Source organism: Penicillium pulvis (assembly GCF_028828015.1).
Source record: "Penicillium pulvis strain IBT 33274 chromosome Unknown contig_5_segment0_segment0, whole genome shotgun sequence".
Taxonomy (NCBI): Eukaryota; Fungi; Ascomycota; class Eurotiomycetes; order Eurotiales; family Aspergillaceae; genus Penicillium; species Penicillium pulvis.
The window spans coordinates 56,254-80,199 of NW_026643078.1; the positions used below are offsets into that span (position 1 = coordinate 56,254).

Consider the following 23,946-nt stretch of genomic DNA (forward strand, 5'->3'; position numbering starts at 1 on the left):
GTACCCGCCATGGCAATATTAATGTGAGCTACCTTTTGTAGACTAGCACACCATGACGATGTCCACGGGGGCAAGTTTATCACGTAACAAAAGTCACCGTGAAAGCCTCCCAGTGCCGGGGTAGGCATATGAAACAACCTAAAAGTCAAGTCGAGGTAGGAGAAGTACGCTCCGCAGTGCTAGCCCCGGTCTAGTAACATATTTTAGATATCACGTACAGTAAGAACAGTCATAATATCTCCCTGCTGCCCAGATGCACTGGACCCATGGGCACAGCCACCTTTCATCCAATTTTGTTCAATATTCATGTTCTGAGGGTGGCACGGATGTTAGTAGGAGGGACGGGTGGCAGGGTGGACTCCTCCCGCAGGATTCCCACCTGGGCATGGAGTATCAGGTCATATGACCTAGAAACTTGTTCCGTCGCAATTGAACTATAGTCACTTTAAGATGGCCTATCATTGACGATATGCACCCGAGGACCTGTGCTGCGCTCGGACACAAGGCTTATCTCGTTGCTTTATATCGGGCTGACTTGCCACGAAAAATATTTTCGTGAATTTACATGGCAGGACACCAACACACTCATAGCAACCGATAGGTCTACCATTCGCCGAGCGATGCGAAACGAGTGGGAACAGGCTTGGAAGAAATGACAATGCGGCAGAGAACTCCACAAGCTCGGAGTGCGAGCGGGTAAAGCGATCCTTGATACACACGCCGGGGTACATAGAGCAATTAGCTCGGCAATTAAACAGATGCGTACAGGCAAGATCGGCTTAAGGGTCTACCTTCACGCCATAAACAAGGCTGATACAGATCAATGTCAGTGTGGCCATGGACCACAGACAGTACGATACACACTGCTCGAATGCCGGAACTGGGTAGAAGAACGACATCGGACATGGGCGGGCAAGTTTCTATGCGTTGACATCAAGCTCATTATCTATAGCCCGCCAATCGCAGTACAAGCAGCCAAGATGATTTTGAGGACTGAACTACTAGGACAGCTCCGGGCAGTGCAGTCCAAGATACTTAATTACATATAGCGAAGACGAGGGATTTTTAGTATGTAGAAGCAAAGGAGGGTCAGGAAAGGCCCGACAGGTATATAGAAACAGAACGATCACCAAGACTACGAGGGGGCATGTAACTTACTGGAGCGGACGGAGGAAGTCATTCGTGCCATGAACGACTGGTTCTCTGAAAGCGAGGGCAGGGAAATCTGCCCTTATGGTCAAACGCTGCATATCTGCTAAATAGGGTGGCTGGGACAGTCTATGAATAAAACAAACAATCAATGCCTTCCATCAATCCCAGAGACGGCCCCAAGGCCCTGGAAAATGTGCTGCTCCTAGAGCCTCATATTCGGCTCCTAGTGCAGGCCAAGGGACGTGGTTTGTCCAACATACATCAAATGAAGGCAGTAAGGCCATATTGATGATATCTGGATCTGGAAATGCAAAACTAACCGCCTCAGGCCGACTCGTCAAAGAAAGACTATTTGTTACGTTGGCTTCGTAGGCCCACAGTTACCTGCCCGTCTAGTAAGAGTCAAGATAGTCCTTCTAAATCAATATCAGGTCTTCATTTCTCAAAGTGGGAGGGCATGGGAGATATGAGCCCACGTCGCCCGGTGAAAGACATGTTGGGAGACTGATAGAAAATAAGAGCTTTTCTCTATAGCAAGTCCTATATAGACCATTATCCTATATAGAAAACGGGCCCACAGAGAAACTAGGAATCAGCAAGTACTATAATATTAGGTGTCGCACTCATGTACTCCATACGGCGTACTCCGTTCTGGTGTTAGATTTGGCCCCCATACTAGATCTGCACAGTATGGCTATCAGCCCATCAGAACTTTATATATTTGGTAACCATTGTTGTAGATCTCTGCAAGTCAATTCCTGTGGCTTTCCGATTTCGTTGATTCACTTCCAAGTTTTCTTTTCTTTCATTCGTCACGGTCATTCCAATATACTGAGTACGGGTACCAAGAAGGTAACTCAGTGGCGTATTACGGTGTAATAATGGTTGTTTTTTTCCTTTTTTCTTCCTAATAGTACGTTATTTTCGATACCTAGGCATTGCTCATTGAAAAAGAGTAGGGCGCCTTAAAAGTCCAAGCACGTCATCCTTGAAGCCCACCTCGATTGACCCTCCTGACCCTCAAGGACCTCAAGTGCTCCAAGGCTCTGCTGCCCTTTTTTCGTCACCAACTTTCGACGAATTGAGCTGCGCCCCGTTCTATGATAGAATGAGATTCTTATTTTAATCCACCTCGGGAGCTAGCTCATGAGAAACAAATGAAATCGGACAATCAAGTTTCCTCAATATAGTAAAAAGCACGCAGGATTAGGGGGGCGGGGTTTACCCGTGCAGATGTCCACTTCGGTAGCAAAAAATAGAAATGGCCCCCACGAAGCAACCCAGCGCTAGATCAAACCTGCAGGTGGCCTTGCCGTGTGCCAGTGGGGTCTCAAATTCTTTCCTTTTGTCTGATTCGGAGCTTTGGTGTCTTCACCATTTGTTTCCCCCTCCACGGATTTTGCTTCCTTGCAACACCTATTTCACATATGTTTTGTTCCTTGATTTCCGCTAGACTGGGCACTGGATAACGACCATCCTTTTGAGGCGCTTGGGAAACCCTGGATTCGATTGCATGAAATCGGTCACTGGACATTTCTGAAAATGAAGCACTTAAGTCAGAGTGGTGCTTCCAACTTTGGGTCCACCATCTCCATGCTAGTATTAGCGGTGCTAGCAGTGGCGCTTCGACTTGTCTTTCGATTTCAGGCTAGACAACGTCTGGAACTTTCAGATGCATTGATCGTGCTTTCCTTGGTATTCACGATTACTTTCTATTCTTTGATAATTAACTGTAAGTTTGGACGAGCATCGCGAACACTCCAAAATTGAAGCAAAGGGGACCTTGTCTAATGCGAGCACGATAGATATTGTCGCCGGACCGGGGCCTGGCTCTTGGAGTGTACCCCAAATACTTGCGAATCTGGAGACTGGCGGCGCTGTCTGGGCAACGGCTCTTCTAAAGGTAAAATCTCAAGTGATCCGGCGACATATTAGAAGACCAAAGAACCTTGGCAGATCACTGGGGCTAACCATTCATCTTCCAATAGGTCGGTTACCTTAGCGGAGTCATCTTTATCACGGCAATCAATATAATAAAACTCTCGATCTTGGCGCTCTATCACACCATCTTTGGTATCTCCGTCCCCTTCAAACGCTTCAATTTGACTATGGTGGGCGTTGTATTATTCTTCTGGATTCTTTTCGAGTTCATATTCATTTTCCAGTGCCACCCCATACCAATGTTCTGGAATCTCGACGAATCTGAGAGCCACTGCATGTCTACCACACACGTCCTTTTTTCTTTCGAGTTCACGAATTTTTGCGTGGATGTTGCCATGCTGGTGATGCCACTCATAATGATTAGTCAACTCAATCTACCGAAGGCAAAGAAATTGTCTGTAAGCGGGATTCTTCTTCTAGGTGGGATGTGAGTGAGAACATTTCAAGTACCCCTACCGTTGATTGGCTCGGGCCCTCCTGCTAATACTAGGTTTATAGGGTCTGCATTGTCAGCATTATCCGATTATATTTTATTTGGAATCCAGCATCGATCCATTTCCCCAGAAGCTTTCCGGCAATGGAGATCGCGTCAGAGATCCAGCTTGGTATTGCCACTTTCTGTGCCTGTCTTCCAACATATGCGCCTCTACTCAATCTCTTCAGACGCCGAACGAGAAGCTCTAGGCAAAACAGATTTAGTGGGGCATATCACTACAGAATGACACCTTCAACGAACACATCTCAGAGAAACAGCGAATTGCCCGACCCTATTTTTGCGGACAACAAAACACTTATTGATGATACACATCATCATTCTGGTGACACTCCACCCAAGTCGGATCCATTTGGAGACTCTTCTGGAACAGACACTCATATCTCACAAGTGGAGCCTGAGGCTCATTGCGGCGCGGACGCGGTCTGAATGGTCCCAACCCAGCCTAAATATAGAGTTTAATACAGTCCCTACTGGCTAGGTACCACTCTAAACCTTTCATCTTACCCATGTACATTGCATATATCCATGGAATGTCTTCAACTCTCAAACGTACCCCAAATGATTGAATATGCAAACTTGAAGCAAAGAGGTGCACATGTCAGTGTGGATAAGCGCTGCACTAAACCCCATACATAGATAACACATGTGTATGAGCACCAATATTCGAAGTTTCAGCACTGGATATATGGTGTGTACATCTGCAATAGTCAAACAATAAAGTTGTACTAGTTAGCCGATGTATGTAAAAGCCACCTCTAGCTCTCTGTTCAAGCATGATGATTTCAATATTGAATGCTTGCATACATTAATTGATAGACGCAACACACATTTGCATGCAATTGGATGTCCAGAACTTCAAGCATTGCCCAATAGAGTCGGGATATACATATGCCGCAACCCCGGCTTGATTTCCCATGGACTCGGATATGCAATTGAGCTTGTTTTGGACGATCATATTTGAGTTCATCAACAAGTCATTTTTTTTTACTCTCCCTTACAGCCTGAGCAGGGTTATTGCACCCGTGGGCTTTCGCATACGTGCAGCTTGCATATGTACTAGTATCTGTCGGTGCCTACTACCTAGTGAAGAGGGGAACGCTCGAAGGCAGCACACTCGAGGATGTGCGGATCGATCCAGCTAGACAACACAACAACACCAGCAATCTCAGGTTGTACCAGAGATCCGTGGTCAGCACCTGTATGTGCACGTAGAGAGAGGCGTAGAAGCGCGTTGATCAACACTATCTTCGAGCTGGTAGATATACCATCCGGGTCCAGCATACCAGTGTACTGAAAACCAGGTGTCACAATATAGGTCGGAAAAACCTCTTCCGGTCTATCCTGTAATTACAATTAACAGCTGGAGGGGGTTCCCCACTACACTAGGTAGTAACATTGGAAGGCCCGAGGGCTTTGAAATACTCACCTTAATGTTCAAGGTATACACTTGCTTCAGTATTCTGTAGGTGCTATATTCGATGCCGGTGATGATGCTTGAACTTTCTTGAACCCGGAGTAGGCAGGTCGGTAGTTGACTTGCATTGCGACCGAGATCCATGGATTGTGTTGACGATAATTTCTCAATATGTTTTGCAATCATCACCTCCAAACTTGGAAGGTCCGAACACTTTGAAGCTGTCTGGGGCGATGGCTGCAATCCATTCCCGGTTATCCACTTCGTTGCATGAAAACAGAGTGATCGGCCTCTTCATACGGTATACAGTATAAGTACGTGGGGGCTGAACCTTGGAATTAGCCCTGGAGCCTTTTAATCACTCGCGGTGGACCCGTTATCATACCAAGAGACAATGTTGCGTGACGTCATCCAATATAATCCAGCCGCCACCAACATTGGGGGCTATTTCTGCTTTATTTTCTGTTAAAATGAGATCAATGAATGGTCAAAACGCCGAAGTGTTGTTGGCAACTTGGGACCCAACATGATACCATCTTTTTTCACTTACATACAGTCTGATACAGACATGTTTCTGGTCCAGGTGCTGACCGCCTATATCACCCACTTATACTGCCTACCTAAATCGCGTACTATAAATATAAACCACGTTGAGTGCTGCAATATTTGTTAGAATATATGGTCTTTACATGTCATGGTATTAAGCCAAAGATATTTGAGCTCAAGCCTGAAGAATCACATATTGCTAATAATGGCCAGACTAAGGCTACATATTTTAGTCGAGGCAGCTCAGTAAACGCGTACTTTGACAGTATATCAGACTAAGACGGAACATCCATGTTTGAATCTAGCTTCCCCCATTCTGATGACGTGCTCGTCACAATTCTGGATTTGGGGGCTGAAAAGAGTTTGCTTTATTACAAATTAAAATGCGTCACAAATATCTTTCCCAAGGCTCCAATAGGTTGAATCTATTTGTTTAGTCCTATGTCTCATTCTGGATGTATTGATTGTCATTTTCTCGGCTAAATTCCCGACATTTTGAGTGAGGCTATTTATTAGGTGTTAATCATCTGCGCAATACCTAGATACTCCAAGTCCCGAAGTCCTCTTTCAAGCCTCATCTCATAACTCAGGTGGAGCTGATCTACCTCTACTCTCCTATCTCTCAGCCTTTGCAACTGAAAACACATTTGAGTTCGACTGTTCATACTCGAAACAATGCCGTTTATTCAGACTAAGCCCGGCCAGTACGAGCGGCCTTTGGATGACCTTGAAATATTCCATCGAACTATCGGTGCCACGGGTGCCACTTTTCAAAAGCAACAATATTTCATCATTTGTGTCATCAAGCTTCGCAATAAACCCGAGGTACCTGATTTGAAGCAAGCGTGGAAGGCTCTGCGACACCTCCATCCACGGATCGCAACCGTTATCGACGAGACAGGTACCGTGTGCAGATATACAGTCCCTACTCCAGAAGTCATGGATCAATGGCTCGAGGAGACTTTTATCGTCCATCCAGAAGCTGAATATAGTGCCGCTTCCGCTGAGAGATTATGTCTAAGCCTTCCTCCATCTCCGTTTTTCAAACTTCACTGGGTACCTGCATCGCAAGAGCTTATGTTCCGGACGCCGCATTGGCGCACAGATGGTGCGGGCTTGATGCTGCTTCAAGATGCTTTCTTTAGGATTTTGTCCTCACCAGCTGTAGATGTCGTCTTCGATGGATCTGAAATCTCGCGCCTTCCACCGACGATGAACGATTTACTCTTTTCTGGCCTTAAGGTTACAGAGGAGACCAAAAAGGCTTTTGATGCTGAGTGGCAAGTGGTTTTTGATCCCAAGCCAGTGAGTTGGGTCAAACACGCTTTGCCTGATACGATCCCAGGATTTACAGCTCGGCTCAGCCACCGATTCTCCAAAGACGAGACTACGCAGATGATCACTGCGATCAAAGAACGTGGGATTACCGTTACGAATGCTGTGGCAAGTGCTTTCATGGTCGCAGCCGTCCGTCATTCGACCCCCGAAGATGGCCGCTTGATAATATTGAACCCTTTTAATCTTCGGAGATACCTCCCGGCTCCTTGGGATGGCGCAGCGGGTGCAGGCGCAGCGTACCATACAGGTAGACTCCAGAGTTTTAACATAGAGGATGGGAAGGATTACGAGTCTGCTTGTCGGGCTGTTACCGAATTTTATAGTCGAGGCATTAAAGATGCATTCAGCTTTATGCCGTTGCTTATCCAAGCTCTTACTTCTATGGTGGATACTCCCGCTGAGGTTGCCAATTCAGGAAATGGGACAGCATCTCCAGATTTGAGCCAGTTTGGCCTCGTTGATAGTATACTTCAGACTTCTTATGAGGGACCGAGATATATCGTTGAGATTGAGGACTGGTGGGCGGGTGTCGACCTCATAACCAAGAAACTGCAAGGATATACGTGGACGCGTGATGGTCAGCTACACCTCACTACTCATTTCAATGAAGCATTCTATCCAGTTGAAACTATCGAGGAATTTTTTGAAGATTGGAAGTCAATCATTATCAAGGAATTCCTTCATCAATGAATATCATGATCAAGACTGCATGTGGAGGGATATTTGAAAGGTCTGGCAAAGTTGAGCTCCAGAGGTGTATCTAAGAACATGATTTCTAGCATCAAGGAAAATACGAAACGAATGGTGGCTAGCTAAGAAACCAATAATCGAGGATGTCAGTCAAAGGCTTAAATACCCAGACCTAAGTCAGCATCTTCTTTACGTTTCACGAAATCGAGTACTGGGTGACTTCCTGACTGCCAGCCCTGGGGGTGGTTATGCTCTCGTACGTATGCTGTTGTAATCTGATCCTGTTTTAGTGTGGGTGTAATGTAAATATTACCGGTGGGTCTTCACCTAAACTTTTCTAGCCTTGGAAGGTTCAGCGGTTGAGCTCTGCTCAAGCCGTCGTCCGTTGACTCCCGTCACCTGTGTGCACTGGGGCTCTTTTCTAGGAAGAGGGTCCAGGAGATTCTACGTATAGCGACGTGGCGTTTGACATAGCTATTCAAAACCTAATTCTACATCAGTTTAGAGGTGGTCAACTTTTGTAATAGATATAGGGAAAGGGAAACTCCTTATAAAAGTTGAAAGATACCGACGAAGGAGCTGTGTATAGATACATGTGTCAAGTCGGAGAGGAGTGGTTTACCACTATTCCTCTCTAAGACTAGTGTATACAGCGCTCACCCGCATGTTTGGAGTTTTTCCCCTGAACAGCACAGATAGTTCTTCAGCCAGACATCTATTCACAACTTTCTCATAGTTAAATCGAATCGTACTAATGCGTACGTGTTCGCTTTAGTTCGACAACATGCCTTAATCTAATGTGTTGTAATCTACTGTCCTAAAAATCAGTTTCAATTAAGATTAAACCCGCCCACTCCCATTCCACCGAGGTAAAACCAGAAGATATAAAAGCCCACTAATGAGCCAAGCGAGGTGCGACACTCCCGAGGTCTCTAAATATCCAAAGTTGGGGGCCGCCCCAGATCGGCAACCATCTTATCTGTAAGAAGTCAAGACGGGAAGCCTCCCGTGCAGCCAATCTCGCCAAGAGCGGACCCACTCCGTCCTGACCCTCAGTTCGAACAATGTTCTGCCTTCAGTTTCATCTTAATCGGCGCCAAACAGCACCATTGCATTGCAGCCCGTATCAATAACAAATTCAGCAAGATTCGCTTTCTGATCGAGAACCAACAAAGTGCGTGAAGATCTGGGGCTGTAAATACAGTGGCAACTAAAACCAACAAACCAACATTTGGAAAGTTGCCTGCCGCGGCCCCCACTGGGACTGTCCCAGTGGGGGCTAAAGAGCTGAGGATACAGTACTTATGTTGATCACGATGGCGGTAGTGGGGCGGAAGGTGTTTGTTGGCCATTCTTGCCCGCAATCATTTCAAAATGAGCGGTAATACTAGTGTTGGCTCGATACAGACCCGTGTCAAAGGTTTGGAACACAGTCACCACTTAGCCCCGTTTATCGTCTTATATTCTGCCAACTCAAAAGTTCAGGCAATTCATTCACTTTCCAGTGAGTCATGTTTAAGACGGACCTGGGCAGTTTATTATGGCTCTCGACATATAACTCAGTAAGATGACGTTGGGTTATCCACTAGAGAAAGGCCAATTTCCTTCTCAGAATATTTGGGCCCAAGTGATGAACAGTTAAGTGGTATCACTACTAGTAAGCGGTCAGCAATCGGTCACTCGATCGGGCTAGGTGACCGACTAGCGTTGTTCCAAACCTTTGATACGCATACGCCACTGTAGATGCGCACGCATAGTGCCAAGTACTTAAGTAGTTCGATATGCGGGTGAAGGTTCATCGGCCTCATTCATGTTTTCCTTTTTTTTTTTTTTTTCCAACCTTCCAATCTTTAAGTTTCCACCTCACTTGAAGGGCATTCATCTACCAAGATGCCACTTCCGGCAGGCCTTGAGAATGAAGCAAACGGGTCTTCTCAGACCCTGAGGTCTCCGAACGATCCTTCGGCACTTGCAATCATTGGTATTGGTAAGTGGCTTGCTAGCTAACCCATGAAGTCCCGACTACCCCACACCAGTACCCTGCTGGCCATATTCTCTTATATTCATATCATGATGGTAATCTTCCAATGTTCTAGGGTGTCGCCTGCCTGGTGGCATAGCTAGTCCATCTCAGCTCTGGGATTTCTTAAGCCAAGAACGATCTGCAGCTGGGCCGATACCATCCTCACGTTTTAACAATGACGCATATACCGGTGGCAAAGATGAGCCTGCCTCAGCGGTGGGACCAGGAGGATACCTCCTGCAGGGTGACATACGGCAGTTTGACAACCAGTTCTTCGGGATCAACAATCGGGAAGCCGCCGATATGGATCCGCAGCAACGATGTCTACTTGAGACAGTATTTGAGTGTTTTGAGAGTGCAGGATACTCTTTAAGTCAAGTTTCCGGGGCTCAAGTTGGATGCTACGGTATGTGAATACTATCTCTTTCGAGAATTCTCGCTTTTTCCACGCATTATTGGCATGATTGTCCATGCCGGAATATGTTGCTCCTGAAACTGTAACCTAAGAAATTATCTGACGTCTCGAAGTTGCCAGCTTTTTACAAGACTACTCCTCACTGCAGACAAAGGATGTGGAATGGCTCACTCGTTACTCGGGAGTAGGGATGGGAACACCTATCCTCGCAAATCGAGTGAGCCATGCTTTCAATCTCAAGGGCCCGAGTTGTGCAATTGATACTGCTTGTTCTGCTTCGATTTACGCGTTACACCAAGCTGTCTCCGCCTTGAGAAATCGCGAGTGTGAATCCGCAGTGGTCGCAGGTGTGAATCTCCTCCAATCCCCCGATCATCATGTCTCTGCATCTCAAGCCGGCGTGATCTCACCTACGTCTGTGTGCCACACTTTTGATATATCTGCAGACGGGTAAGTCAATGAACCTTTGAAAATGGCAAGAATGAAATACATAAATGCTACCACTGACTGAAATGCCACAGCTATGGTCGTGCAGATGGAGTGAATGCCATATATGTTAAACGATTAGATGATGCTTTACGCGACGGTGATCCAATCCGAAGCATCATCCGTGGGACTGCTACAAACAGCAATGGCCGTACCCCTGGAATTACCCAACCAAGCATTGACGGTCAAATTTCCGTTGTGCGAAAGGCTTACGATCAATCTGGCTTAAACCCTTCAGACACAGCGTATGTAGAAATGCATGGGACTGGTACAGCTATCGGTGATGTAATGGTGAGTTCTGATACAAGGCACATATTCAAAACGTACCGTGCCCATGCTGATCAATCAATAATTTCGATCTATGTAGGAAGCTCAATCAGTTGCTCGGGTTTTTTGTGAAGGATCTCGTAGCTCTCCACTGCTTGTGGGTGGCGTGAAGCCAAATCTAGGCCATGGAGAGGCTTCGAGTGGCTTGACTAGCATAATTAAAGCTACGCTAGCCCTCGAAAGGAGGCAACTGCCTGCAACTATTGATGTTGTGAATCTTAATCCTAAGCTTCAGCTGAAGGAAAACGGCATTCAACTCGTGCAAAAGGCAGCTCCATTCCCGAAGCCAAGCCCTGGACTAGGTCGCCGCATAAGTGTGAATGCATTTGGATATGGCGGAGCCAATGCTCATGCAATCATTGAAGAACCTGGCTCATATGGCAGATTTGCCACAAGCCGCTCGAGAGGTGACAATTCAACCACTACTCAGAGTAGATTAGACCGGACCCGGCCATATTTACTACCATTCTCTGCCAACGACAGCTACTCCTTGGAAAGACGGGTTCAGCAGATAGTCCAACTAAATTTACAAGCATGTGTCACAGCAGATCTCGCCTACACCTTGGGCGAACGTCGCTCTCATCTTAAGGCCCGCGGGTTTGTGATTGCACAGCCAGAGACACTAGCCCGAGATCTGACCTTCCAAAATCTTCGACTAGCCACTGCAACGGAGCCCGCACTGGCCGAGAGTCGCAAATTTGGATTCGTCTTCACCGGACAAGGAGCTCAATGGCAAGGCATGGCGGAAGAATTGCTGCAGGTTCCTGTATTTGCCAACGCTATCTCCCAAATGGACGAAGCCCTAGCAGATCTACCAAGTCCCCCCTTCTGGAAAATCTCGACAATGTTGAAGGATAAGTCAGTTTGTTCTCCGGTGAATCAAGCTCGTTATGCGCAACCAATGACCACTGCAGTGCAGATCGCACTCGTGGATCTTCTTAGAGTATTGCGTATTTCAGCAGATGGCGCCATTGGTCATTCTTCTGGTGAAATTGCGGCGGCCTATGCAGCCAATATGATTGATATGCGGGAAGCGGTTACTTTAGCATATTATCGAGGACTTGCCGTAGCCAACTCCGCTCCGCTTGGAGCTATGGCAGCGGTGGGACTTACCTCTGATATAGCTGGAGAGTGGATTCGAACAGAATGCGCGGGAAAAGGCCAGGTGCGGGTGGCTTGCATCAATTCTCCAGAAAATGTGACCATTAGTGGCGACTGTGATGGTGTAGATGCCCTCGTCTCTGCCCTGACCGCGATGGGAATTTTCGCACGCAAGCTTAAGACCGGTGACAAAGCGTACCATTCGCATCAAATGGCGGCTGTCGGTCTAACTTATGAGAGTCTCCTTCAAGATGCCAACATATTCCCTGATGCTCCAGCTCAGGTGGATGATGTTGAGAATGAAGGTTCATGCATGTTCTCCACAGTCTTTCGCCGGAAGGTTGGAAAGTCTGACATTCGCACTACGAGGTATTGGCGGCAAAACCTGGAATCCCCAGTACACTTCTCAGATGGGTTACTCAGTCTTGCTATCTCGCTGGAAGATTTCTACCTTGTAGAGGTTGGCCCACATACTGCACTGAAACTGCCAATTTTACAGACCTTGGGCAAACCCACTCTGTATTTTGGAACGCTCAAGCGTGGACAGGACTCCCTGAGCTCTCTGCTGGAGCTTGCTGGTGAACTCTTTAACAGTGGCTTCCCGGTCAGCTTCCCTCATTTACAGAATCTTTATCCAAGCTCAAGTTCCCCACCCAAACTCCTCCATGATCTTCCCACTTATCCTTGGCACTACGAGAAGCTTCTATGGAACGAGTCTCGTATAGCCCGCGAGACTCGTGAGCGAAAGTACCCACGCCATGAACTGTTGGGTAGCCCCGTGCCTGGAGGCAACCTGATCACTTTTGGCTGGCGGAACCGACTACTGCTTGATAATCTCCCTTGGCTGAGAGACCACAAGCTGGGGGATGAGACAGTCTTCCCAGGAACCGCTTATCTTTGCATGGCCGTGGAAGCTGTACTTCAAACACGTGGAATCGGAATGAGTCAAGACTTGGCCAATTATTCCGTCAGCCTTCAGAATGTGGACCTGCCTAGTGTGCTGCCCATCGGAGATCTGGATTTCATCGAACTGTGCACTGAATTGTCCCCCCGTGAGATCTCAAATTTGACCCAGTCTCCAGATTGGTTCGATTTCAAGATCGTGTCAATTGCTGTTGATAAACCCACCATCCGCGCCCGCGGTTCCGTCAAATTGGAGACGGGATCAAGCCTGGCGCATTATGTGCTCCCTCGCACAAATTGTCGTCTTATATCCAAGAGCAAGCGAATGTGGTATGAAAGTATGCACAAATGCGGTCTGCGCTACGGTCCCACCTTTCAGCACATGCAGGACATCTTTACACCAGATACAAACGGTGTTCTATATGCACAGGCTAAGTTGAACAGCATCAATCCTCGATTCGAATCTGCACAACAGTCGCCTCGGTATTTTGTACATCCGGCAATTCTGGACAATGTTCTGCAAACCAACTTAATCGCTTGTGCTGGAGGCCATTTGGAATCGATGGTCGCAAAGATACCAAAAAGCTTCGGTCGTATCACTCTCAAGGCGCCTTCATCTGCTGGGAGTGGGGCGACAATTCGCTCTGCGTCCACCGTGACTGGGTTTGCAACCAATGACACCAATGCAGCCCTATTAGACTCAAATCAGAATCCCTTGGCCCATTTTGAGGGGGTGAAGTTCGTCAAATATTCCGGCAGTGATCGAATGGAGGAAGTTCGACATCCATTGTATCGATTTGTTTGGAAGCCGGATGTTGATCACATTCCGAACGACAACGCATTCTCCGCTGCCATAGATCATGTTCGCTCAACAACCGACCTCGGGCTTCTTCCAGATTCTAGCAGAGACACCATGATGGTTTTGGATCTGACTGTGCATAAAGATCCAAATGCCGATATTCTATTTCTCTCTTCGGATCTGTCCCTAGCAGAACTGGCACTAACAGAGCTCTTCAAGGCACAGACAGTCCACCGCCGCTTCAATTCTTTCCATTTAGGTCGCTTGGGCTCAGACGGCCAGTTGGAAGTGGCTGCACTTCAGGACTATGCATTGCCATTTGAAGACTCCTTTTCATCGTTTGTGACGGCGTCCTCGGATCAAACCTTTGGCCTTGTTATCTCGGATGAAAAGACATCCCATCTCGACCATCTGGCTCTCCATACAAAACCAGCTACGCGGATCATAGATACCAGTCACGGTCATGAAGAGCGTTTCCAAAGTGAAAGATTTGTCGTTGCCCACGCTTTATCGAACACTTCCGGTCCGGGTGTACGGATCCTTCGTCCGGCACCAAAGGAGAACGACCGCGCTTCCCAGAGATTCAACAATGTTCTTCTGGTCACCCGCACACCATCCCATGAAGATGATGATTATTTGCGGGATCATTTGGGTGCCGATCTGTCTTTACCGGTCGAGAAGTGTAAATTAACGGATATTGGAAACGTCTCTATCAGCAAGAATACTCTTGTTGTGTCAACTGTCGAGCTTCAGCACGATTTGATGGCGCGGGCTACACAAGAGGAATACGCGGCAATTCAAAAGATCTTAGCGAAGCCAGTAAGAATGGTTTGGGTCAGTGGCTCGGGACTTCATGAGGGTAGCGATCCAACTAGGGCAGTCTTTCACGGACTGGCACGCGCCATCATGATTGAACAGCCGGCAACAGAAATTTTCTCCCTGGAAATGGATCCGAATGCGAGCCCCGCTGATATCTCCTATTATGTAGCCCGAGTCATCGCGCGACCAGAAGGCTGCCCGCCCGACTACGAGTACCTCCAAAGCAAAGCGGGCCTTCTTGTGAGCCGCGGAGTTCCAGATGAACGTATCAACGATCACTTCCGCAACAAACACCAGGGCATAGCCGTTCAAGAATCCCTAGGCAGTGCTGGACCGGTGTCCCTTTCACTCGAAAAGCCTGGTCAGCTAAGTACCGTCCGATTCATCAAGGAACCTAAGCAGAATCTAGGACCCGAAGACGTTCTGGTCAAGGTCAGCTGGATTGGCCTAAATGCAAAGGATGTCTATGCTTTGAGTGGTAGAGTGGAGACTCCAGAGGCCACTTGCAGCTTGGAATATACAGGAAAGGTTTTGGCAATTGGATCAACCGTCGATGGCCTCGCCGTCGGTGATCATGTTGCTGTAGGGTATCCTGGCCATTTCAGTTCTCATGAAGTTGTTCCAGCTTATGCATGCGTTAAGCTACTCCCTCACGAAGACCTCCGCAGCTTTGCGTCGGTCCTTGTTGTCTACGGAACAGCCCTCTACGCCCTCGAGCATCGCGCCCATCTGCAACCTGGCGAGTCAATCTTGATCCATTCTGCTACAGGAGGTGTTGGGAATGCCGCTATCCAGATTGCCAAATTAATGGGTGCAGAAATCTTTGCCACGGTTGGGACCGAGGAAAAGAAGCAGAATCTGGTTGAACACTTTGGACTTCAACCAGATCATATCCTGAATTCACGCATTTCTGGTTTCGGGGCTCAGATCCGCTCATTAACAGATGGCCGTGGCGTTGATGTGGTCCTAAATTCGCTCATAGGTGACCTGCTTTTCGAGAGCTGGGATTGTTTAGCGGAATTTGGACGTTTTGTGGAAATTGGCAAAAAGGATATTACGGATCATGGTCGACTGCCCATGCATTCTTTCAAGAGAAGTACCACTTTCACGGCCTTCGATTTGAGCTCATTGTACCTCGCTCAATCCCCCGCCATGCGGCGCTTTTACCACGGACTCAACACCCGTATTATAGAGCTACTGCGCGATGGAAAAGTCCAACCAGTCCAGCCTTTGAAAAGCTTCACCGCAGCAGATTTGATCCGAGCATTTCGCCATTTCAATGATCCAGCTCGTATGGGGAAGATTGTGATCTCTTTTGAAGATCCAGATCTCATTATTCCAGTTGTGCCGGAGCAATTCGTCACACAACTACACCCGGACAAGAGTTATGTGATGGTTGGATGCTTAGGAGGATTGGGCCGCAGTCTTTCTCAGTGGATGGTCAGCCGTGGTGCAAAAACCTTCGTCTTTCTTGGACGTAGCGGGATGAAGAAGCCTGCCGCACGACGTCTTGTGGAAGACCTTGAGCAACAGGGCGCCCAATGTATTGTCATCCAAGGAGATGTGACCAGCTCTGATGATGTCGAAAGGGCTTTTGAAGCAGCTCCATTACCCCTGGGGGTATCATTCATGCTGCCATGGGACTCCATGAGGCGATCTTTTCTGAGATGACACATGAGTCCTGGCGTGAGGGAACCGCGGCTAAGGTAGAGGGAGCTTGGAACCTGCACAATGCTCTCTCAAAGTCGGATCGGGAAATTCATTTGGATTTCTTCATAATGACCAGTTCAATCAATGGAAAGATCGGAACAGCTACAGAAAGCAACTACTGTGCCGCGAATAATTTCTTGGATGTCTTTGCCCGCTACCGTCGAACGCTGGGTCGCCCTGCCATTGCACTTGGCCTTGGAGCCATCGCGGAGATCGGCTATCTGCATGAACACTCTCACATTGAAGAGTTACTCCTACGGAAGGGAATTCGGTTCCTTACTGAGAGCGATGTCCTACAAATTTTCGATCTCGCCCTCTCCAAGCCCCCTACCATCGCTCATCCCTCTGATATCATCACGCAGTCGCTTTTACTCTCCGGAGTGGAGGTAACGACCCTGCAACGATACCACGAACAAGGCTTCAAAACATTCTGGCATTCACTCCATGATGTACGATTCTCCATTCTCATCAATACCTTGAAGCGAGCATCAGGAAGCACAGCCGTCGAAGGGGGCAGCACACATGAATCTGCACTTTGCAGTGCAGTCGCGCTCAAGGATGAAGCCCAGGTCATCGCAGCAACTCAGGGAACCATTACGCAAAAGCTGTCGCACATGGTCCTTATACCGGTCGATAACATCAATGTCCAGGCCTCTTTGTCTGACTTTGCCATGGACAGTATGCTGGCATCTGAGCTTCGACAGCATATCTTCAGCGTCACCAAGGTCGATATATCTTTCCTCACACTCATGGATCCTAAGGCCAGTGTGTCCAGTTTGTGTACGATTATCGCCTCTGCTATGCTGCAGGAACCACAATAACTAGTACCTATCTAGGTAGCTTATCCCAGCTCACCTTCTACATCAATCTTAGCTTCTTCCATAGCTCAATACATACACGTTATATCGCACCACTACTACTAAGAGCTATAACGGAGCTCAGAATCATAAACAAATGCTCAGCCTTACTCAAATGCTGGTTGCTGAGCCCGCTCGATAATATATTTGATGATTTGAACCTTGCAGGGATGCTAGTCGGTCTCTCAGTTGATACTACCAAAATTGGTGTCACGATGTCAAATGTTTTAAACCTTTTTGTCAGGCTAGTGCCAGCACTCCCAATATTTAATCTATAGACAGTCCAAATTTGATTTGTTAAAGATATCAATGTTCGTAGTTCGGATATCATGCGATTTCTTAGGTTTCTAATACGGCACATCCAACGACACACAAAGAGCTTTCTTCCACTCAGATAGAAATTTAGTAATGAATTCATCATCATAGAAGGCTTCGTTCCAGTTAAATGAGAACACCAACTCGTCATTCCAAGTCCAAACGTGGATAAGAAGGAGACGAACGATCGATTCCAGAGCAACCCACCAATCATCTACCTCAATGGTGAATTCTGGCCCTTGATACTTTGTTGAAATGTAATTATTGACAATTCCCATTGAGCTTAGCTCTGGGTGAGCTGGCGCTAGCAGAGGATCGCTGGGTTGTTGGCTTAGTAGCTGGAAGACCTTATTCACGTATTCAGGCAGGAAATGGAATATGTTTCGCGGATTTTCCTTGCTCAGATCACGCCTGTATGCCTTACTCGCCTCTAAGACAACAGAATCAAAGTCTTTGTTCACAGTAAGGTCGATACTGATAGGAATTCCAGTGTGGTAAATGCTAACCGCTGCGTCAGGACCATTCAGTGGCGCTGGCAGATACTTCCGAAGATCAAATGGATTTAGTGCAGTATATCTCCCCCTAGTCTGGCCATACGTGTCCACATATGGAAGGGTGGTAACTATTAAAGCTGCATGCATAGCGGCTGTCACAGTCAGGCCTCGAGACTTGCAAGAACTGATGATCTGGCTAGTGGTACCAGCCGGTAAAGCTGACTTAAGACGCCGCGTGGTAGCCGGCAATTCATTTGGCAGTGTTTTTATTAAAACTGCTGGTTGATTGTTCAGCATGGCACTTAGCTCCTCATCAGCAGCTTGAGATATAGCTGGAGTGATAGTGGATGGTACGCCAGCTGCCTCATCCAAAGAGGGCGCAAGGTTTCTCACCTCTGAGCCGTCAAACTGGATAAGGTCGGGGGTACCATTCGCTAGGATCTTGAGGAAGGTATCTTGTAGATACATCAAACCAACTCCATCGATGCGCCAGTGGGGCGTACGAAAGAGTAGCTCGTGGGTTTCAGGAAGGCAAAACAAGAAAAATTGGGAAGATGGCTTTTCCTGGCTGTATATATCGTCGGCAGAAAGTCGATCCCGAACGATGAAGGTTTCTTGGACCCAGGCTTCTAGTGCATCCGAGGAAGGGACCGTATAGCATAATTGAGAGCCAGCCTCATTGGCCCTGGCTGCAATCTGCGGATAACGCTGTCGAAGGGACTTCCATGCATTTTTAAGATTCTGCACTGGGGGAAGAGACTTCAACTTAACAGTACACGAAATGAGGAAGTGCTGCTTGTTCAAAGGAGCACCGGCATCAGCAACGGAGCGGTAAAAGTTCTCAATGGAATCAAAAGACCGCTCATAGTAACCGGGAGAGATCTTTTGCCAGGGCATGGTTGGATTGAGTCGAAGGGAAGATAAGAAACTTGGAAGTATCCGATATGTGATACTAATGAAGTGTTCTGTGGGGGCCATTTGGTCAATTTCCTATGCACCTTAGCAATTTCTTACACAAGTTTGCCTAAAACCTCCAGGGCTTGGAATACAACAGTAAAATACGCTAGTGAAATACAAATACAGGCCATGATGCTTAGTTGGCGAATAAGTGGGGTTGTACGCGTTGTCTAAACCGGTCTAATTATTTACCGATTTAATACACTAGTTGAAACATTCAGGGAATGCGCTAATTGTGGGGCGAGGGAATAGGGCGCCATAAGGTCCGTTAGCCACCAGATGCACATGTGGACCTCAAAGTTCCCGCCCCATTCTTTACTTCTCAACCTTGGAACCTTTCGTCGATCCCTCTGTTTTTAGAATCCAGCTTTTAGTTCGAACTTCAAACTTCTGAGATCATCCATGACCTCGCTCACATCTCCACTTGCGATGAGGCATATCTCCAACACGTCCACATTTATGCAAGTGCAAGGGCTAACCTTGCAAAAGACCTACAACTTGAGCGAACCTGGTCGCATTTGAAATTTAGCCCCCACACTAAATGATTTAGCGAGATGAGGTATTAATGTAACTTTCTTCATGTTCTTCTTTCAAGTTTGTTACGGTCGCTACTACCCGCAGAGCTATATGAGGAGTTCAACCCCCTATCCCAAACCTCGACAAGTGCACCAAGTGCTAGATCGATCATCATGCCTTCCAAGGCATTTACCTATTTCTACACCGCGTACTCCCTTGTTACCGTCCCGGCATGGCTGGCGGCCGTGGCGATTTACAACATCCCAAAATTCCTCCGGCCCAATGCTGCTTGGTCATACAAAACAGCATTTATGTGCAGTCTATGGGATGTGACGATGAATTATTGGACGACTGTTCAGAAACTCTGGCCAAAGTCACTGGAAGCAGGCCCGTTGGGGAATCAATTCATTGTGCTCACCCCCCAAAAGACCATTACCACGAAGACCGAAGAAGGCCAAGAACAAACCCAATCCGAAGTCTATAAGGGAATCACTTGCTCGGTTACGGGAGTTGAGCCCTTGCCCGTTGGGGCTGTCTGGTTCCCAGAGACCCCAGCTGAACCTCCACGGCGACTAATCATTCACTTCTACGGGAGTGCCTATGTGATGTTCGGTAGTCGTCCCGGTGAAACTGGCGAAGTAGGTATCAATGGACTCAGCAAAAGGTCCGGATGGCCAGCACTTGCCATTCAATACCGCTTGTCTCGGGATAAGAAAACCACATTCCCTGCGGCACTCCAGGATGGAATCACTGCCTACGTTTATGCTCTCGAGGAACTTAAGATCCCAGCATCTCAGATCGCATTTGCTGGCGACTCGGCAGGCGGCAATCTCGTCGTGGCTCTGCTCCGCTACATCAACGAGGAGAACCCGGTGCTTCCGTTACCTCGCTGTGCAGTTCTGTCGTCTCCTTGGGTCGGTCTGAGCACCAAATCCATTGAGGATTTGCCCCTGAACCGCAATTACAACACCGACTTTGTCAAACAGAATTTCCTTGACTGGGGCCGGAAGGCCTTCATACCTGAGGGGTGGGATAGCAATAACTCCTGGATCACGTTTCTAGGAAACGAGACTCAGCTGGGTATCCCGGTCTTTGTCAATACTGGTACATCGGAAGTCCTTTATGATGACATCATGAAGTTTGCCGAGAACTTGAGGGAGAAGGGTAATGAGGTTGAAGTGCTCGAAACTCCTAACTCATCCCATGTCCCTTATCGGCTTGGTAACGATTGGGACTTGGAAGAAGCTCAGGCTATTTGCTTGGCGACTATGACTAGATTTCTTGAGAAAACCAGTGATTGAGTGGGCAGCTGTATATACCTCTTCTCGAAGTGCTAAAGATAGACCCGTCACCCATTGACTGATTGGGATATTATCTACACGAGTTGGAATACTTACGTAACACCTTATGTCTCCAAATTGCGTAGAACCTATATAACCTTAGAAACATCGAAGTGTAGTCTTTAAATTATTTATGTTGAAGCTTGAAATTTATAGAGGTCTATATTTATCTAACTATTAGGATGGGTGTCCTAGAGTTAAATTAGATAAGAGTAATAATATAAGTAGTATATAAGTATACTTAGTAGACTAATATAGGCTAGTAACTAGAAAGTGGGGTGAAAGTACTGTAAAACTAAGCGCCGCGCTATAACACGACCTGGCGAATAAAATCTTAAGATTTCAAAAAAAAAAAAAAAAATTGTTTCGACCAGTCCAGATGAACCTCTGGATCATAGCCTGAAGATGCTACTAGTTATTACGAGGGAACGTTGATAGGGTAAACTCTCTCTGAGATTCTCTAACTGTTTTTGACCAGTTGCCGCTCTCAATTGTCCAAATTGCCCGTGTGCGTGAATATATATATTGCGGTTTCTGGGCACATCCTTTTCTGTCTTTTCCCACATCCAAGCTCCTGTGAACGCCACTTCTTCCCTTCCTTCGTCGCCCTCCACTCGACATGCCTTTTCATACCACGACCTTCCCTTACCAGCAGCACACACTAACTTGGAGTCTTCTCCACCGCAGCGAACCCTTTGATCCTACCCGAAGCGACCTGGGACCCGTGGCCGGCAGCCAGGTGGAACACCGCTCCAGGGGGCTCCGTGCTGCCCTGTGGAGATGAGGGGGAGATAATAGGGGGGAGATAAGAGGGGGAGATGAGAGTGAACAGGGGGTGTGTGGATGGTCCGCTCGGGCTGGGGAAGCCGATGATGAATACTTGTTTCCACCTGGTTTCTTTGGTGAGAAGGAATAATTAGCTAGCATCAATACTTTATATCATCAATTGAAACATGGTCTACGAACTCTTCGCGTACTCGGTCAGAGCACTTACATGAGTCAGGGTTGAGGATAGCCAGGGTGATTGGGCCACCTAAAAGTCTACATGGTCATTGTCTTTATGTTGAGGGGGTTTGCGGCTTCTGTGGGTTTCTTATCTCATCTTTGGAATTACGCCACATAAGCCGTTCTTCATGGCTGTTGACGGTGTTGCACCTCGAGACAACATGCACGAGCAACGTGCGCACCGCTTCCAAACCGCGCTTGACGCTGAAAATGCGCAGGAGAAGGCAATCGCGCAGGAATAGAGATGCCGAACGAAGATCCATTCGACAGTAATTAAATTACACCCGGTACCGGCTTCATGGCATGGCTGACGCAACAACTGAAATACTTCATCACAAGAAGATTTCCGAGCATTCTGAATGGCAAAACCTGGAGATAATGCTCTCGGGCCATGATGCTCCAGGAGAAGGTGAGCACAAGGTCATGGAATACATTCGTCAGACGAAAGCGCAGTCGGGCTCGTCCAAGCGTATGATACTGTCTCGATGAACTGAACTGAGTGTGGATTTGATATTGTTGAGTCTTCTCAGTCATCACCCTCAATTCTGTCTCTTCCGAGAAAAGCGACATTTTGTACTGGCAAACAAAACGAAGGTTATCCATGCACGATGGTGCACTGGATCAATCAACACATTGCTAGGCTTCCTTTCGTGATAGAGGCACTATTGTAAGCCTGGGAAGTAGGGAGGAGTGTGCTTATCTCATTGGCTCGAAAATGATCTATTGTCTGATTCATGCGTTTATGCTTGTCTTCGTGACACAGTAGTCGATGGGGACGATGGGAAGTCTACAAGGCCTCAATAATCAGCAACTGCCAGTCCAGACTGACACTCACACCAACAATGGGCGTCAGCGCACCCACCCCTTCGCCCAACCTCTACGTCCTGCTGAAGAACTCAGCTGCAACCGTCGGATGATATACGACAAACGGGTTATTATTTTAGTCGACGCGAGCACACACGAGAGCAGCATAATCCCGATGACCATCAGCGATCCGAGCATCATCACAAGCACTACCGACCGACAAAACATTACGCTCACTCGGCGCTCTTCGCCTTCCCGGAAATTGACACGCGTCAAATACCTCTTCTATCCGACTCGGCATATCTTGTCGCCAAATTGGCAAGGATCGCAAAAGGGAGCTTGATGTCTACACAACGGGTCTTTACTGACAGATTACCAAGGCAAGCCAGTGATCGCTAATAGAGACGAATGGTCACTTCACCAACTCTTCCTGCCCAACACAATAAGCCTTGTGAAAAGAAAATGGCCAACGGCATCGGGACCCTTCAAATGAAGATCGACATCCTACAGCACCGTAGCGTGTCGCCCTCTAGCGCCACATTCAGCAACCCGCTGGCAACCATCGCCGCTCCATCATTTGGCCCATCTACTTCTGCGGGGCTATCTAACGCGCCAGGCTTTTCCGACAATCGGTCCAGCGCGGACCCCGCCGGCGGCGCTTACGAGATCCTAAACAAGAAACTCACGAACGATGGAAGCAATCTGTTGACCATAGCCACTTCCAAGACCAGCACCAAACACCGTCGCCCGTACCAATGTCCCAGTGACTCAAGACGCGAACTCTACAGTCAATCAAACCCTGCTGAAGCACCTGCGAGCCCACCTTTAATCGGCTCAGCACCGTGACTCACTTCAGACATACGCGTCAATGCGAGGCCTGAAGGGCCGCCTCGCCTCAGCCTATTGTCCAGTCTCAGCCCAGCTTCTACCGCGTTGACCATCAGCCTAGCCGCAGTCGTGGGCTTGACATACGATGACACTGTGTCTTCCACTCTCATGGTCATCCCCTGAAACATCCTCGGCCTGACAACTGATGGGGCCAAGACCGATGAACTGGATTGAGAACGGAGTTCCCCTCGGTTCATCATCGATCACGTTCATTATCACATCATTTCCGTCCGACTACATCCGCAATTTGACCTACATTCATTATTACGTCGTGTCACTCTGATTCCATCTTGACGGCTTACCCCCGTTCTTACATTGTCTTGTCCTAGTTCTCAGTGCGGAAACAGCCAAAAAGCAGAAAGGAAATGACCGGAAATTCCTTTGCCCATGAATTTTACACCCCTAGCTATGAGTACGCGGCCTCCATTTGTTGTTGGGTTTGTCATACAACAAAGAGATAACAGATAATATGAATACCTAATATAGTGCCCCTGCAATTGTTATTACCTGTCAGACAGGAATAAGCTTTTCCAACCTATATTGTGATACCTGTCTTTCAGTACGCTGGTATGCTGGGCACGGGTAGAGCATCTAGAATCTTGAAGATAGT

The 23,946-nt window shown here is 47.6% G+C and overlaps 7 protein-coding genes across 7 annotated transcripts; 6 read left to right on the top strand and 1 right to left on the bottom strand.

Annotated features, from left to right (window-relative positions):
• Positions 1–3,811: 3,811 nt before the first annotated feature.
• N7503_006573 (uncharacterized protein) lies at positions 3,812–4,015 on the top strand (the record flags this gene model as incomplete). The annotated part of the gene is made up of 1 exon (XM_057066120.1): positions 3,812–4,015. The coding sequence occupies one exon, from the start codon at positions 3,812–3,814 to the stop codon at positions 4,013–4,015; it is 204 nt and encodes a 67-aa protein (XP_056919801.1).
• Positions 4,016–6,224: 2,209 nt separating this feature from the next.
• Positions 6,225–7,577, top strand: N7503_006574 (uncharacterized protein; the record flags this gene model as incomplete). The annotated part of the gene is made up of 1 exon (XM_057066121.1): positions 6,225–7,577. One exon carries the CDS (start codon positions 6,225–6,227, stop codon positions 7,575–7,577), a length of 1,353 nt encoding a protein of 450 aa, XP_056919802.1.
• Positions 7,578–9,467: 1,890 nt separating this feature from the next.
• Positions 9,468–16,981, top strand: N7503_006575 (type I polyketide synthase; the record flags this gene model as incomplete). Its single annotated transcript, XM_057066122.1, has 6 exons — positions 9,468–9,564; positions 9,674–10,006; positions 10,129–10,465; positions 10,537–10,792; positions 10,869–16,070; positions 16,130–16,981. 6 exons carry the CDS (start codon positions 9,468–9,470, stop codon positions 16,979–16,981), a joined length of 7,077 nt encoding a protein of 2,358 aa, XP_056919803.1.
• Positions 16,982–17,364: 383 nt separating this feature from the next.
• Positions 17,365–18,723, bottom strand: N7503_006576 (uncharacterized protein; the record flags this gene model as incomplete). Its single annotated transcript, XM_057066123.1, has 1 exon — positions 17,365–18,723. One exon carries the CDS (start codon positions 18,721–18,723, stop codon positions 17,365–17,367), a length of 1,359 nt encoding a protein of 452 aa, XP_056919804.1.
• A 749-nt stretch (positions 18,724–19,472) lies between these two features.
• N7503_006577 (Alpha/Beta hydrolase protein) lies at positions 19,473–20,600 on the top strand (the record flags this gene model as incomplete). The annotated part of the gene is made up of 1 exon (XM_057066124.1): positions 19,473–20,600. The coding sequence occupies one exon, from the start codon at positions 19,473–19,475 to the stop codon at positions 20,598–20,600; it is 1,128 nt and encodes a 375-aa protein (XP_056919805.1).
• A 1,822-nt stretch (positions 20,601–22,422) lies between these two features.
• Positions 22,423–22,791, top strand: N7503_006578 (uncharacterized protein; the record flags this gene model as incomplete). Its single annotated transcript, XM_057066125.1, has 1 exon — positions 22,423–22,791. The coding sequence occupies one exon, from the start codon at positions 22,423–22,425 to the stop codon at positions 22,789–22,791; it is 369 nt and encodes a 122-aa protein (XP_056919806.1).
• A 119-nt stretch (positions 22,792–22,910) lies between these two features.
• On the top strand, positions 22,911–23,294 carry N7503_006579 (uncharacterized protein; the record flags this gene model as incomplete). The annotated part of the gene is made up of 1 exon (XM_057066126.1): positions 22,911–23,294. The coding sequence occupies one exon, from the start codon at positions 22,911–22,913 to the stop codon at positions 23,292–23,294; it is 384 nt and encodes a 127-aa protein (XP_056919807.1).
• Between the last annotated feature and the right edge of the window lie 652 nt (positions 23,295–23,946).